This window comes from Pelodiscus sinensis, chromosome 10 (genome assembly GCF_052426305.1).
Source record: "Pelodiscus sinensis isolate ZL-2025 chromosome 10, ASM5242630v1, whole genome shotgun sequence".
Classification (NCBI taxonomy): domain Eukaryota; kingdom Metazoa; phylum Chordata; order Testudines; family Trionychidae; genus Pelodiscus; species Pelodiscus sinensis.
The window spans coordinates 34,824,551-34,839,331 of NC_143061.1; the positions used below are offsets into that span (position 1 = coordinate 34,824,551).

Genomic DNA, 14,781 nt, shown 5'->3' on the forward strand with positions numbered 1-14,781 from the left:
GCTTTAAACTTCTTTTATTTCCCTTGCAGACAATAGAGAAAGATAGTACAATTTCTGGGTTTATGGCTAAAGTGTGGTAGAAGCTGGTAGGGTCCAGATCTGAGTATTTGCAGCACTAGTGGGATGGAGCATATCACTGTCAAGACATTTAAAGGGCAGTGCTAGTGGCTAATCATAATCTAGAATTTTAGGAGCTGAAGCACTCCGGGTAGAATGAAGTTACCAATCTGGATATTTGTCAAACTGCCTGGTGTAGCAGCAACATCCATACTAGTTCTCTCTTTGTGGGGCAAAATTATACAGCTGGGCCACACACACTGTCTAGATCAAGAGCTTCAGGTGGGTTCTGAAGACCATGTGCCAGACTGTATAACAGTAGGAATTTACTCCTGCCTCAGGAGCATCCTGTGATTAGGCATCAGAATTGGGAGCTCAGAAGCAAAAGTTGGCAGGCTGTGAGTTTTCACACTAATGCTGTGCTGCCACGAGGTTGGGCCTTCGGGTGTATGTTTTATTTACATACTAGCATAAATACTTGGCATTGGGGAAATATAGTAATAGGGGTGATGAATGAACTACATCAATTACATTAACAGCATATTTTATTGGAGATATTTCTCAAATATTACTTTAAGAAATTAACATAACTTAGTTTGGAGCCAGCGGGAAAGGATCTAGTAGTTGCAGTCTGTGACACTCTTAACAGAAGAGTCTAGCAAATGGCTATGATCAGGCAGGCGCTCCTAAAACTAATTATCCGTGGGCCCAATTCGGGCTCTGGGGAAACCAATTTCGAGATATAACCATTCTAGTTATTTAGGTCAGGAAAGCGGTCGCATCCCTTCCAAATGTGGGGTTTCTAGCTCTTACCGGTCCGGAGATCTTTCAGGTCAAACGCACAAAGCTGAGGAAATATTGCTAAGATTAATTAAAGCACTAGCAGCGGGGCTCTCCCTGCCGGGGACTGGGTCGGGCCCCAACGGGGAAGGATCCAGCGTTTACCTTTGCCTCCGCCAAACACTTTGACTAGCTCCTGGGAGCCCACTCGTCGCTCAAACTGCCCTGGCCGGGCCACTCCCTCAGCCGCTCGGGCCACCATCGGCCCGCCCATGGCGTAGGGACGCCGGCGGACTGTGGTTCGCTCGCGCGGCCAGCCCAGCTGGTTCCGTCAGCGCCCGCGCCCAACCGCCGGTGCCGGGATGCCACGCTGTGAGGAAGGGCTGGCGAGCGCCGCCGCCGCCGCCATGTACGTGCTGGGGGTGGATGTGGGCAGCACGGTGCTGCGCTGCCACGTCTACGATGAGGCGGCGGCAATTAGAGGCGCCAGCAGCAAGAAGGTGAGCGGCGGAAGGGCGCCTGTGGGTAGGGAGGAAACTAGCCCCACCTACTAGCGCGTGCTGTGGAGAACCGCTCCTCCCCCGTCCTCCCCCCCCCCCGCACGTGTCTCCCCGGCTGCTGGTCGCGGCGCGCCCCCCGTCCGAGCCGAGCCCTGTGTGGGCGAGTCTCCGCCGACAGACTCTGCCTCCCCCGGCTACAGGCGGGGGGTATTATGCGCCCCCCCCCCAATCATTTGCGCCGGGGCCGTAGTGTAGCAGGAGCAGGCCTTGCACGGTCCCCGTGGCGGACCCGGTGCCCCCGCGGGGAAGGAGCGGAGCAGTGGGGCGCAGAGAGGGGCTCTGGCCCTGCTCCGCTCGGCTGTAGACTGGCGGGGGCTCCGGGTCTCGGACGAACTATTCCGGGCGGGCGCGCAGCGCTTTGCCGGCTGTTCCCCCCGCGCCGGCCGGAACTGGGGTCCCTGCTCCGGGCCTGCGGCTGCTGTTCCGCGAGCAGCGCAGGGTTTGGCGGATCCGCTCAGCCCCGCTCCCGTGAGCGGCGAGGGCGGCGCCTGGGCGTAGTGGACTGCGGCGGGGCTCGGGCTTTTCTTGGCGCACCGACTCGCCTTCCCATCCCAGCCCGGGCTCGCCACCACCCAGCCCCGCACCTCCCTAGCGTGGCGACAGGGGCCCGCCCGCCTTCTGCCCGCTTCTCAGCCAGCCTCAGTTTAGCTAGGAGCCGTGCCCCCGCCAACCCCAAAGCCTTCTCTTGCCGCCTGCTGCTCACTTCCACTGCAGGGGGGAGGAAAGGGCTAAGGGGCAGTCTCGCCTATATCCACCGGCGGAGGCGGTCTGCTCTTTGGAAGGAGGCATTTTGCAGCCTGCTCTAATAATGAGCCACTTCAGTGCTGCTTGTTTGCTTGCGGCAGTAGCTCGTGGCTGCCCTGCTCAATCACGCGGAAAGCCCTTGAGCGGCCTAGAACGCGTTGGAGACTGGCGGAGCCCCAGGGACTGACCGCACTTGTGGAGCGCAGCATTGGGTCCCCTGGGAAGGGATGTTTTAGTCAAAGAAGCCCCGGTAAAGCCCCTTCTCTTGCTACAAGTGCCGTATCAGGATGGCTGCAGCGGGACTCCCGGGTTGCATGCCCTTCTTTACAATTAAAATATAGCCCTGCACGCCCCTTCCCTCTTCGCCTAGCAGACCAGGGGGCGCTGGGGGCTTCTGTCTCCCAGACTCGGGTGTCCTGTCTGAGCATACTCAGAACAAGCCAAGTAGCAAAGGGGTGAGGGGTACAGACCCTGTTTGTAGAGCCCTGCACAGATACAATATTTTTTTATCTGCAGCTGCAAAACTGAGCTGTGGACATCTGCCTCCTCCTTTGCAAATGTGGGTATCTGTGGATGTAAAGCAGGCATCCACAAGTTTGCAGGGTTCTAGATACAAAATTTGTGTGTGTATCTGCATAGGCATGCACAGCACATTTCATTAGGATGTGCACCCAAAGAATTTTTTAAAAATGTACTCTTTGACCCCCATAAGCCACGCCCTCTGACCCCCATCAGCCAAGCCTCTGGAGGTAACACTTTTGGGGCAATATGGACACATGTCCAGAAATAAAAGGTGTCATGTGCCCCCCCCCCCCCCCAAGAATTTTCCCACCATCCTCTTACCCAGGGCTTGACAAATTATGGAAAATCCTACTCACCAGGCTAAAAAGGGACTCGCCACCCCCCAAGTTTTTTTTTAATGGCATAAATTCCTAATAAGAATAAGAACAGTAATTACTAATAAGTTATTAATAAATATCACCCAAGTTATTAATAAATATCTTATAAGCCTCTACCTTTTCTCTCTGCTGCCATGTCTCCTTCCCTTGCTCTATCAGCTCCCCTGGTGCCTGCTGCCCCCCAACCCCTCACCAACATCTGCTGTCCTGACTCCTGCCCTTCTCACTGCCCTCAGCCTTCCTGAGACCTGCCCCCCTCCACCAGCCCTTCTCTCCCCCCTGTGCCCACTCCTCCATTAACCCCACTTTGATCATGTGAGCTATCCCTCCTCATCCCCTCTCTTAACACCTCCCTCTACATACCTGCCCTTCCTCTCTCCTCTGGTGCTGGTGTTTCTCCTGCAGTTGTCTGCCCTTCTGCTTCATCCCCAGAATCCCCTTTCGTCTCCTGACCTGCCTCCCTCTCCTCAGCACAAGCCCCTTCCTCTCTGACCCTTACCCCCTATTTTTCCCTTCTCCTCCGGCAGCCGCCAACAGGTCTGTAACAGAGTTCTAGGGTCACCCTGACTGTCACCCTTCTGGTGCTCCCCCTACTCTGTCTTTCTTAGATTTCTCAGCCCCCTTTTGGGCCACAAACCCCCACCCCACAGTCTCTGGTTCCCAAAGTTCCGGCAGTCCCCATCACTTGGTGCCTGCACCGGGTCCGACTCGTAGGGTTGCCAGGTAGACCCTCCCCCAAAAAAACGGACACACTTGATCTTGGGGGGGAGGAGGAAGAGGGACTGGACGAGGAGGTCTGGGGGGAAGAGGGAATGAGAAGCAGCTCGGGGGGGGGGGCCAGCCGTGCGACCCCTGGCCCCCTTACCCCCGAGGCCAGCCGTACTGCCCCCAACCCCCTTCCTCCCTGAGGCCAGTCGCTCTGCTGCTGCTCCCAACCCCCCAGGCCAGCAGTGCTACACCCGATCCCCTGCCTGGGGCACACAACACCCCCCCACCACCACCTTCCCACCCGGGGTTTAAACTCACCTTGCTTGATGGGGCAGCTGGGTGAAGTTGCTGTGTCCATGCTGCCTCTTTCCGTGGGGTTCTAAGACCTGGTTTTGGCCGCGCATGCGCGGCAAACCCAGCACGGTGTCCATTCCCCAGAGTGCCGAAGCGGCGCTCCTTTGCTCACGCCCCCTTTGAAACATTAGGGTGTGCGTGGGCACACCTCGTGTGCACACCTCTGTGTATCTGCAAAAATGTGTTGTGGGGCCAGGGGCTGCGCGGCGCCCTTAGAGCTGCAATCAGATATCTGTAGATTTGCAGGGTTCTTCCTGTCCATCCTCTTCCCCTCCTCCACCCCAACAAATAACCTCTTTCCAGGGGCTACTAAGGCCCTTGAAAACTATAGTTTTTTGGTAGGTAACTTACCAATTAGCTGACAGGAGCATTGTATCTAACTCCTATATGAAAGAAAGAAAATTAAATATCAGCTCTAATACTGTCATTCTGACATCTTGTAGAAAGTCACTTACGGGGCACTGGTTAGGCTTAAAATTTTAATGTATCTTTTTACTAATTCTGTGACGAGAAAAGAGACACACACAGTCAGGACTCCTGGGCTCTATCTCCACTCTGGGAAGGGAGTGGGATTTAGTGGTTTACACCAGCAAGAAGATATATCTGGGTTCTATATAAGAACATTACAATGCCCATACTAGGTCAGACCAATGGTCCATCTAGCCCCGTATCCTGTCTTCCAATAATGGTGAATGCCAGGTGCTTCTGAAGGAATGAACAGAATAGGTAATCATTAAGTGATCCATCTCATGTCACCCATTCCCAGCTTCTGGCAAAGAGAGAATAGGGACACCATTCCTGCCCATCCTAGCTAAGCCATTGATGGCCCTATGCTCGTTGAACTTGTTTTGTTCTTATTGGAATCCTGTTATAGTTTGAGCCTTTCCACGATCTCTGGCAAAGAGTTCCATAGGTTGACCACGAAGAAATAATTTTTTTTGCTTGTTTTAAATTTGCTGCCTGTAAATTTCATTGCTAACCTTCTGTTATGTTAGTATAGGAGTGAATAATATTTCCCTATTCAATTTTTCCACACCTTTCATGAGTTTATAAACCTCTAATGTATCCCTACACACTTCAGTCTGCTCTTTTCCAAATTGAAAAGTCCCAGTCTTTTTAAGCTCTCTTCATATAAAAGCTGTTCCTTACCCTTAATAGTTTCTGTTGCCTTTCTCTGTACATTTTTCAAATCCAATACATCTTTTTTTAAATGTTGTTGACCAAATCTGCATGCTGTATTCAAGATATGTGTATACCATAACTTTATATAGTCGCAATATGATATTTTTTGTCTTATTATCTATTCCTTTCCTAATGATTCCCAATATTCTGTTAGCTTTTTAGATTGCCACTGACCATTAAGAAAATGTCTTCAGGAAACCATGCACAATGATTCTAAGATCTCTTTCTTGAGTGGTAACAGTTAATTTAGATCATTTTTGTATGTATAGCTGGGATATTTTCCCATGTGCATTATTTTGCATTTATCAGTGTTGAATTCCATCTGCCATTATATTGGCTGGAGTGGAGTGGGATAGCCCTCCTCTAGATGGCAAATCCCCACCTTGGGCAGGTTCCTTGAGTGCCTGCATGGTATAAACTGGGCAGCTGTGTGGCCACGTAGCTATGAAGCTTACAGGACACTTAGGTGCTCACTCACCTGTGCTATTTACTTTCTCCATTCTAATAATTTAACCATGCCAGCAGCCCCTGGACTCTACCAAATCCCAGTCCCCCACTACCTGGATGACCATGTTGTCCCTTCCCCCCCCACCCCCCCCCCACCATCCTGCACACAGATCAAGCACCTCCCTGCCAAGTCCCAAGCCCCAACACCCAGAACACATCTGCAGAGCCACAGCCACCTTCATGTGGACACTCCCATTCCCCCTCCACCTGGAACACCCCAGCAAACCCCTATGCATTCAGATCCCCAGCTGAGCCTCCCTCACCCAGATGGCCTCTCACCTGGATTCTCCCCATGCTAAGTTCTCTGTACTTGGATTCTGCAAGGCTGAACCTCATTGCCCAAACCTGAATTTTGGGCCAGGCAGTAGGTGTGTATGCAGGGCCGGATTAAGTGGGGGGGCTAGCCAGGCAGCTGTCTGGGCCGCCAATCTATGGGGGGCGCCTGATGGCAGCTGTAAGGGGTGCTGCACGCACAGCACCCCTTAGAGCTGCCATCAGGCGCCCAGGGCCAGGGGCTGCGCGGCGCCCTTAGAGCTGCAATCAGGCACTTGCACACCTGATTGCAGCTATAAGGTGCACCAGGAGGCAGGGCCGCGCATGCATCGCGCGCCCGCTGCCCAGGGCGCAAGAATGGCTCAAACTAGAGTGTATGAGACAGTTTCACTTGCTATCTTGGTATGTACGATGTGGAGGGGCAGGGCCCAGCCCTTGCAGTTCATCAGGGTCTCCATGAGTGCTGGATCCCACCTGCTTTCCCCTCTCTCCCCTCTGCCTCTGTAGATGGCAGCAAGGACGAGAGGAGTGCGTGTAGTCAGTAGGATTAACTGATAAACCTAGGTTTATTGGTTAATCGTGTAATTGAATACACATTGACATCCCTACTTGTTATAGGGAGATTTAGAGATTAGGAATGCTGAGTTGTGCTCTCAACTCTGAAAATTATTTTTAACTCATCTTGGGCAAGTTATCTAATATCTTCCTCCCTCACTGTAATTCTCTACCTTATGGGTAAAATAATTCCTATGTCCATTGATGTTGTGAAGCTTAATTAATGTTGGCAAAGTGATGAAAGATTATACATAACTGAGAATTGAATTGGTGGCTGCTGTTTAATATTTTCTTCACAATAGAGTTTCAGTGCAAATATGTTATGATGATGAACATGGCTGAGATTTTTATAAATATTTAAATGTAATACAGCACTGGTTACAGGAATGGCTCAAAAATCAGCAGTGGAGATACAAAATGCTTATTATCAGAGGGGTAGCCATGTTAGTCTGGATCTGCAAAAGCAACAAGGACAAAAATGCTTATTGTTTCCTTTGAACATTCGTACATTTTTTAATGTATTGTACCAATTATATGCTAATAGAACTAGTAGTAAATTGAGCTTCAAATGCGTGAAGTTCTAATGATACAGAAGAGATAATTTTGTATTTAATAAGAGCTGTATATTATGTTACTTTTTATTAGGCTGGATACTATTAAAAAATTTGGTATGAAGATTGGATTTTCTATTTAATGTTTAGTTTAATTCTTGCTTGAGGGTTTTTTTTGGTAGTTTTCTTCAATACAAAATTGGCTAATAACCAATACAATAACTTTTTTTAGCCCTTTGAGAGAACTCTGCAATCCGGCTCAAGGTGCTGAGTTGGCAGCTATGTTCTAATACAGCTAAAACATCTGTGACCCATCATACGTGAAGAAACAGTTGTGTGGTAATTCAGTTAAACTGTTAGCATAAAAGCACTTTCATGTGTGTTGCAGTTGAAAATGATGTGCTCAGGTTTGTTTTTAATTTTCCATGGTTATAATTTAGCAGCAAACTAGTGGGCTGTCAGTTCCTGTTTTGAGACCACATCTGTGCTACAAAACTCCTGTGTTTTTGATTGCTTTTTAAATAGCTGGTTTCAGCTAACTCAGTGGAGATGAGTGCAGCTATCATATGTTGGTCAAAGCTATCTTCTGCAGTTTTTGAAAATGGCTATTTAGTAGGCTGTGATTGAATCCGAAAAAAAAAATCCGTGATTTTTTTTTTCTCTACATTCTCAATTGTGTACAAGACAGAATTGCCTCGGAAAAATGGTAAATTGATTTGTTTCTGCTTTCTAAACCCCAGTAACATGCTTGAGGCCAGTTGCCACTGGCTGAAGCTGGGTGGCATCTCAGAGCTGGGGCTGTCCAGCACCCACTCACTATGCCACTTCATGTCTATCAGCCCCCCAGGCAGCGTCAGTGTCCCAACCATGGCACGGCCCAGCAGCACTGTCTGTACTTCCATTCCCAGGCCCACTTTGCCAGCTCCATTGCAGTCGGCCCACCTCCTGGCAATGTTCCGTCTAATCTTTTCCATTCAATTGTGGATTTTTTCCATTCATATGCAGAATAATTTTTTATATTCACCGAGGCATGTGCGAATGTGCATCACCTAGAAACAAAAAACCTAGCTGTGGGTGGGTGCTCTGCTAGGAGCTGGACAGCATCTGAATTTTTTCTGAATGACCACACAAGCACAGAACTTACAGGGACCACTGGCCATAGGGATTGGAGCATGCAGTGCCCTAGTGCCCCAACTCTCTGCTCCACAGTGATGCAACATGTGATGTTCCGTTGCTTGCAAGGCCTGAGGAACATCATGTGATCAATGCCCCTTCTCCCCAGCTTCCCTCCTTCACACCATGCCTTCTTCTCGACACCCTTCCCTTGGTTGTTACATATTGTCCCTAAGTCATGTGCTCTTTCTTGTCTGCAAGACCCTCTCCCTCCCCAGTGTACTCACTCCCACCCCACACACACACTGTTTGCTAGCCCTCGTGAGTCATCTCGCCAGTGCATGCAGCTATGGATGTTGGTAAAAGATGGCTAGCAGATCACCGGTTGATCCTGATGAATATGGATTTACATTTTTGTATCAATGCAGGGATCTGACTATACAAATCTTAAGAAAATTTGTCCAATTCAAACTGACATAAGACCCAAGGTTTGTTGTATTCATTATGTTATAAATATAGGTTTTGGTATGGCATTTTTATTTATTTCATATGGCATATTTTTTCTCCTGTCAGTCTACTAAAAAAAAACAAAACCCGCAACCTTTCTTGTTCTTAGATCAGAAAAAGGGTAGATAAAAATCAGGCATGTAAATAATTTTTTTCAAATTGAATTTTTAAAATTTAAATTAAATGTTTGATATACATACATTTTCCTTTTTATAATCTGCTTGTATTTGAATTTTAAATTGACAATCTGTTAAGGCCTATATTTTGTATAATCTCTAGAATCATTTACATTTTATACAAAATTAAGCAGTACATATTTGCTACTGAAATTTCAAAGAAAGGCAAGCCACTTAATTGATGGAAGTCACTGGCTAAGACCAGGAGCCAGAGTTGAAGTGCTAAATAAGCTTTGGACAGTAGTAGCTTCTGCAGATCCAGAAATGATTTTAAATGTTCTTTCTGTTCAGATACAGCTTGACACAAATCACGTCAAAATGATCATCAGCAGATAAAGTAGAGGGATTTACACTTCATAGCCTTGTGCCAAACTCGCTGCATACACTAAAACTTTCTTGCATATTTCTGTATCACCCCACGAGTTCCCTGTGAGCCAGTTCTTTAGATCTCCCTCTAATTCAGGGACTTGTGCATCTCTTCTCACTCTGTACCTTTTTTCTGTTTTCCTCCATTTCTCATATGCCAGCACCTGTGTGCCCATATGTCCCCCATTCCTCTTTGCCCTTGAACCTCTCCCCTTATATATATCTCGTTCCATGCTCCTCCATTCTCACCCTACATGGGGTTCTCCATGGCTCAGTGTGCCCCCTTTTCCCCATCATTATTCCTTCCTGTTGGGGAGATAAGTCAATCAGGCAGGAGAGGCCCTCGCTAGGGTGCTGGCCAGGGCAGAAAATCTCCTCAGTGACCCTACAACTGTGAAAGGGATGGGAAATAAAACAGCCCATCGCCTCCTGGAAATTAGTGCACAGGGCAGTAGCCCTGCTCATCAACCCACTTGGAACCAGCCTGCAGTCAGGGTGTCAAATTTGTTAAACTCTGTTGGGAAGATGCTTTGTGAGAGTAATGGGTATAGTTATGCTGGAAGGTGTTATCTGATGTCAACCAGTTAGAATCATAGAACGCTAGAACTGGAAGAGACCTCGAGGTCATTAAGTTACATCCCCTGCCCTCATGGCAGAACCCAGTACCATCTAGAACATCCCAGATCGATATCTACCTAACCGGCTCTTAAATATCTCCAGAGATGGAGATTCCACAATCTCTCTAGGCAACTTATTCCAGTGTTTAACCACCCTAACAGGAAGTTTTTCCTAATGTCCAACCTAAGCCTCCCTTGCTGCAGTTTAAGCCCATTGTTTTTTTTCCTATTCTCAGAGGCTAAGGAGAACAATTTTTCTCCCTCCTCCTTGTGACACTTTTTAGATACCTGAAAACCACTATCATGTCCCCTCTCATTCTTTTCCTTTCCAAACTAAACAAGCCGAGTTCTTTCAGTCTTCCTTCAGAGGTCATGTTCTCTAGACCGTTAATCATTCTTGTTCCTCTCTGGACCAATATCTCCACATCTTTCTTGAAATGTGGTGGCCAGAACTGGACACAATACTCCAGTTGAGGCCTGATCAGTGCAGAGTAGAGCGGAAGAATGACATTTTGTGTCTTGCTCACAACACTCCTGTTAATGCATCCCAGAATCATGTTTGCTTTTTTTGTAACAGCATCACACTGTTGACTCATATTTAGCTTGTGATCCACTCTGACCCCTAGATATCTTTCACCAGTACTCCTTCCTAGACAGCCACTTCCCATTCTGTATGTGTGAAACTGATTATTCCTTCCTAAATGGAGTACTTTGCATTTATCCTTATTAAACTTCATCCTGTTTACCTCAGACCATTTCTATAGTTTGTCCAGATCATTTTGAATTATGACCCTATCCTCCAAGGAAGTTGCAACCCTTCCCAGCTTAGTAGCATCTGCAAACTTAATAAGCATACTCTCTATGCCAATATCTAAATCGTTGATGAAGATATTGAACAGAACCGGTCCCAAAACAGACCCCTGCGGAACCCCACTTGTTATGCCTTTTCAGCAAGATTGTGAACCGTTAATAACTACTCTCTCAGAATGGTTATCCAGCCAGTTATGAACCCACCTATAGTAGCCTTATCTAAGTTGTATTTGCCTAGTTTATTGATAAGATCATGCGAGACCATATCAAATGCCTTACTAAAGTCTAGGTACACCATGTCCATCGCTTCTCCCTTATTCACAAGACTCATTATCCTATCAAAGAAAGCTATCAGATTGGTTTGACATGATTTGTTCTTTACAAATCCATGCTGACTGTTAGTTGTCATCTTATTATCTTTCACGTATTTGCAGATGAATTCCTTAATTACTTGCTCCGTTATCTTTCCTGGCACAGAGGTTAAACTTACTGGTCTGTAGTTTCCTGGGTTGGTCTTATTTCACTTTTTATAGATAGGCACTATATTTGCCCTTTTGCAGTCTTCTGGAATCTCTCCTGTCCTTAATGATTTTTCAAAGATGATGGCTAAAGGCTCAGATGCATCCTAAAATACTCAAGGAGCTGATAGAGGAGGTATTTCATCAGGCCCTAGTGACTTACAGACATCTAACTTTTTAAAGTGATTTTTAACTCCTTATTTATTTTTAGATCATGCAAGCTCTCCTGGTTAAGCCAAGGTAGTCTTTTGCCATACTTTCTATCTTTCCTGTGCAGCAGAATAGCTTGCTTTTGGACCCTTAATAATGTCCCTTTGAAAAATTGCCAACTCTCTTTAGTTGTTTTTCCCCTTAGGGTGTGTCTAGACTACATGCCTCCTTCGACGGAGGCATGTAGATTAGCCAGATCGGAAGAGGGAAATGAAGCCGCGATTAAAATAATCGCGGCTTCATTTAAATTTAAATGGCTGCCCCGATCTGCCGATCAGCTGTTTGTCGGCAGATCGGGGGAGTCTGGACGCGATGCCCCGACAAAGAAGCCTTTCTTCATCGACACAGGTAAGCCTCGTGAAACCAGGCTTACCTGTGTCGATGAAGAAAGGCTTCTTTGTCGGGGCATCGCGTCCAGACTCCCCCGATCTGCCGACAAACAGCTGATCGGCAGATCGGGGCAGCCATTTAAATGTAAATGAAGCCGCGATTATTTTAATCGCGGCTTCATTTCCCTCTTCCGATCTGGCTAATCTACATGCCTCCGTCGAAGGAGGCATGTAGTCTAGACACACCCTCAGTCTTGCTTCCCATGGGACCTTACTTACCAGCTCTCTGAGCTTACCAAAATCTGCCTTCCTGAAATCCATAATCTCTATTTTGCTGTTCTCCCTTCTACCATTCCTTAGAGTCATGAACTCTGATTTCATGATCACTTTCAAATTCTTAACCAGTTCCTCTCTATTTTTTAAAATCAAATGTAGAACAGCTTCCCCCCAATAGCTTTTTCAACCTTCTGAAATAAAAAGATATCTTCAATGCAATCCAAGAACTTACTGGATAATCTGTGCCCTGCTGTGTTAATTTCCCAACATATGTCGGGATAGCTGACGTCCCCAATCACCACCAAATCCTGTACTTTGGATGATTTTGTTAGTTGTTTAAAAAAAGCCTCATCCTCCTCTTCTACCCGAATGGGTAGCCTATAGTAGACGCCTAGCGTGATATCACCCTTGTTTTTTACCATTTTTAGTCTAACTCAGAAGTCTCAACACTATCTCCACCTCAGTCCAAGAGTATACATTTTTAATATATAAGGCAACACCTCCTCCCTTTTTTCCCGCCTATCCTTCCTGACTAAGCTGTACCCTTCTATACCAATATTCAAATCCTGTGTATTATCCCAAGTCTCTGTGATGCCAACGATATCATAGTTTGTTTATTTATTAGCACTTCCAGTTCTTTCTGCTTATTCCCCATACTTTGGCATTTGTATATAGGCATCTAAGATACTGATTTGATCTTGCCTCGCAGTTCTGCCTTGTCCCTCCTTTTTTTTCTGCTGTTACAGCCCTTACTCCCTCCTATTTCTGACCCATCTCCCAGGTCTACATGTTTTATCTCTGGGCTTATCTCTGGGCTTTGGTCACTTGCCCCCGTCAAACCTAGTTTAAAGCCCTCCTCACTAGGTTAGCCAGTCTGCATCCAAATATAGTCTTCCCCTTCCTCAAAAGGTGAACCCCATCCCCACTTAGCAGTCCTTCTTGGAATAGCATCCCGTGGTCAAGGAAGCCAAAGCCCTCCAGGTGACACCATCTTTGCAGCCAGGCATTCACCTCCAGGATGCACCTGTCTGCCCTGGTCTCTATCTTTGTCAGGAAGGATCAAAGAGAATACCAGCTGCGCTCCAGACTTCTTCACCCATGCTCCCAGAGCCCTGTAGTCACTCTTGTTCCATTCAGTGTCACACCTTGCAGTATCATTAGTGCCCACATGGATGAGTACATGGGGTAGTAGTCAGAAGGCTGGATAATCCTCAACAGTGCTTCTGTAACATCTCAGATATAGGCCCCTGGCAGGCAGCATACCTCCCAAGATGACATGTCAGAGTGACAGCTTGGCGCCTCCGTCCCCCTCAGAAGAGAGTCTCCGACCACCACTATCCTATGGTTCCTCCTCGCAGTGGTGGCAGCAGACATCTCAGCTTTGGGGGTACATCTCAGTTTGGGGGTACAAAGCTTCTCCTCAGCTATAGGGGGTGATTCCTTATCGCCTGTATCAAGAAGAGCATAACCATTTCCAAGTACCACGGTGGGAGGGTTGGGAGCAGGGGTGGAGCACTGCTTGTTCCAGAAGTGACCAGCTGCCAATGTCCCTCCTCAGCCACTTCCTCCTCCACCAGTGGTGTGTCAGCAGTCTTGTGTAGTGGGACAGTTACCTCAACTCTCGACATGAATAGTGTGCAGGAATTTCTTGTGGATTTGGATGCTCCTCAGCCTAGCCACCTCCTCCTGTAGCTCTCCCACCTGTTTCCTGAGAGATTCCACCAGCAGGCACCTTTTACATTGGAAGGCCCCCCAGCCTGGATTTCAGTAAGTGGGAATTGCAAGCCACAGTCCCTGCAAAACCGCACCAGGATCTGGGTAGAGGCATCCAGGGTCAGGTAGTCTGTCTGTCTACAGGGGCAGGCGGAGGAGACAGAACCAGTGCTGGCACAGGTGTTGTGGGTCTTCCTGACTATATTAAGCCTCCCTTGTCAAACTCCCTCTTAAACTCCCCTCTCTGCATCCCCCTGTCTGCTTCATTCCAGTTGCTAATTTTCCACAAAATCAATAAGGTTCTGCTCATGGAGACCTGAAACATTCCCGGAAGTGCTGTAACTCATTGGATATGGTATTTAAAAATTATGTTACAGACAAAGACAAGTGTCATCAGGTTGAGTATAGGGTCTTGAAAGTTTGCCCATTCACCAATTTCTAACTTAAAACAGTGTAAAAAAATTTAGAATCTGAATATATGTATGTTAAACTGTATAGTTGATAAGCTTCAACGGGTAGCCAAGTTAGTCTGTACAGGATAAACTTAAAAAAACAACAAATAGTCTGGTATCACTTTAAAGACTAACAAAACATGTATATGGTATCATGAGCTTTCGTGGGCACAGCCCACTTCTTCAGATGACCAGAGTGTTGGATGTCCAGGACGAAAATAAGTAGGGAAGAAGGGAAGGTGGTGGAAGAAGGAAAAAATTGGAGGGCGGGGAAACAAAAAGAGGTAGTGGGTAAAAAATATCAAGGGGAAAGCAGAGCTGGAATGTAATAGGAGAAAAAAATAGTTTCTAAGAACTATAGGGTGGATAGTCGAAAAAGGCAGATAAGAACCATTAATTAGCAAACAACAAATAGTCAGGTAGCACTTAAGACAGACAAAACATGTTGTCATGAGATTCTACATAGGCAAAGAACCATTGTCTCCTTTATTGTTTGGTAGGTTAATAATGACCCAGCCATCCAG

At 47.1% G+C, this 14,781-nt stretch overlaps 1 protein-coding gene across 4 annotated transcripts in view; it reads left to right on the forward strand.

Moving 5' to 3' along the window:
• The first annotated feature begins 1,195 nt into the window (after window positions 1-1,195).
• GK5 (glycerol kinase 5) overlaps window positions 1,196-14,781 on the forward strand; it is a 70,872-nt gene continuing 57,286 nt past the window's right edge. For 3 of the 4 annotated variants that reach the window (XM_075937652.2, XM_075937653.2, XM_075937654.1), the window contains exon 1: window positions 1,200-1,337. In XM_075937652.2, the coding sequence (XP_075793767.1) occupies window positions 1,200-1,337 (138 nt within the window). Of the gene's footprint in view, window positions 1,338-14,781 lie in introns of all 4 variants that reach the window. The other variant, XM_075937655.2, reaches the window with a different exon arrangement.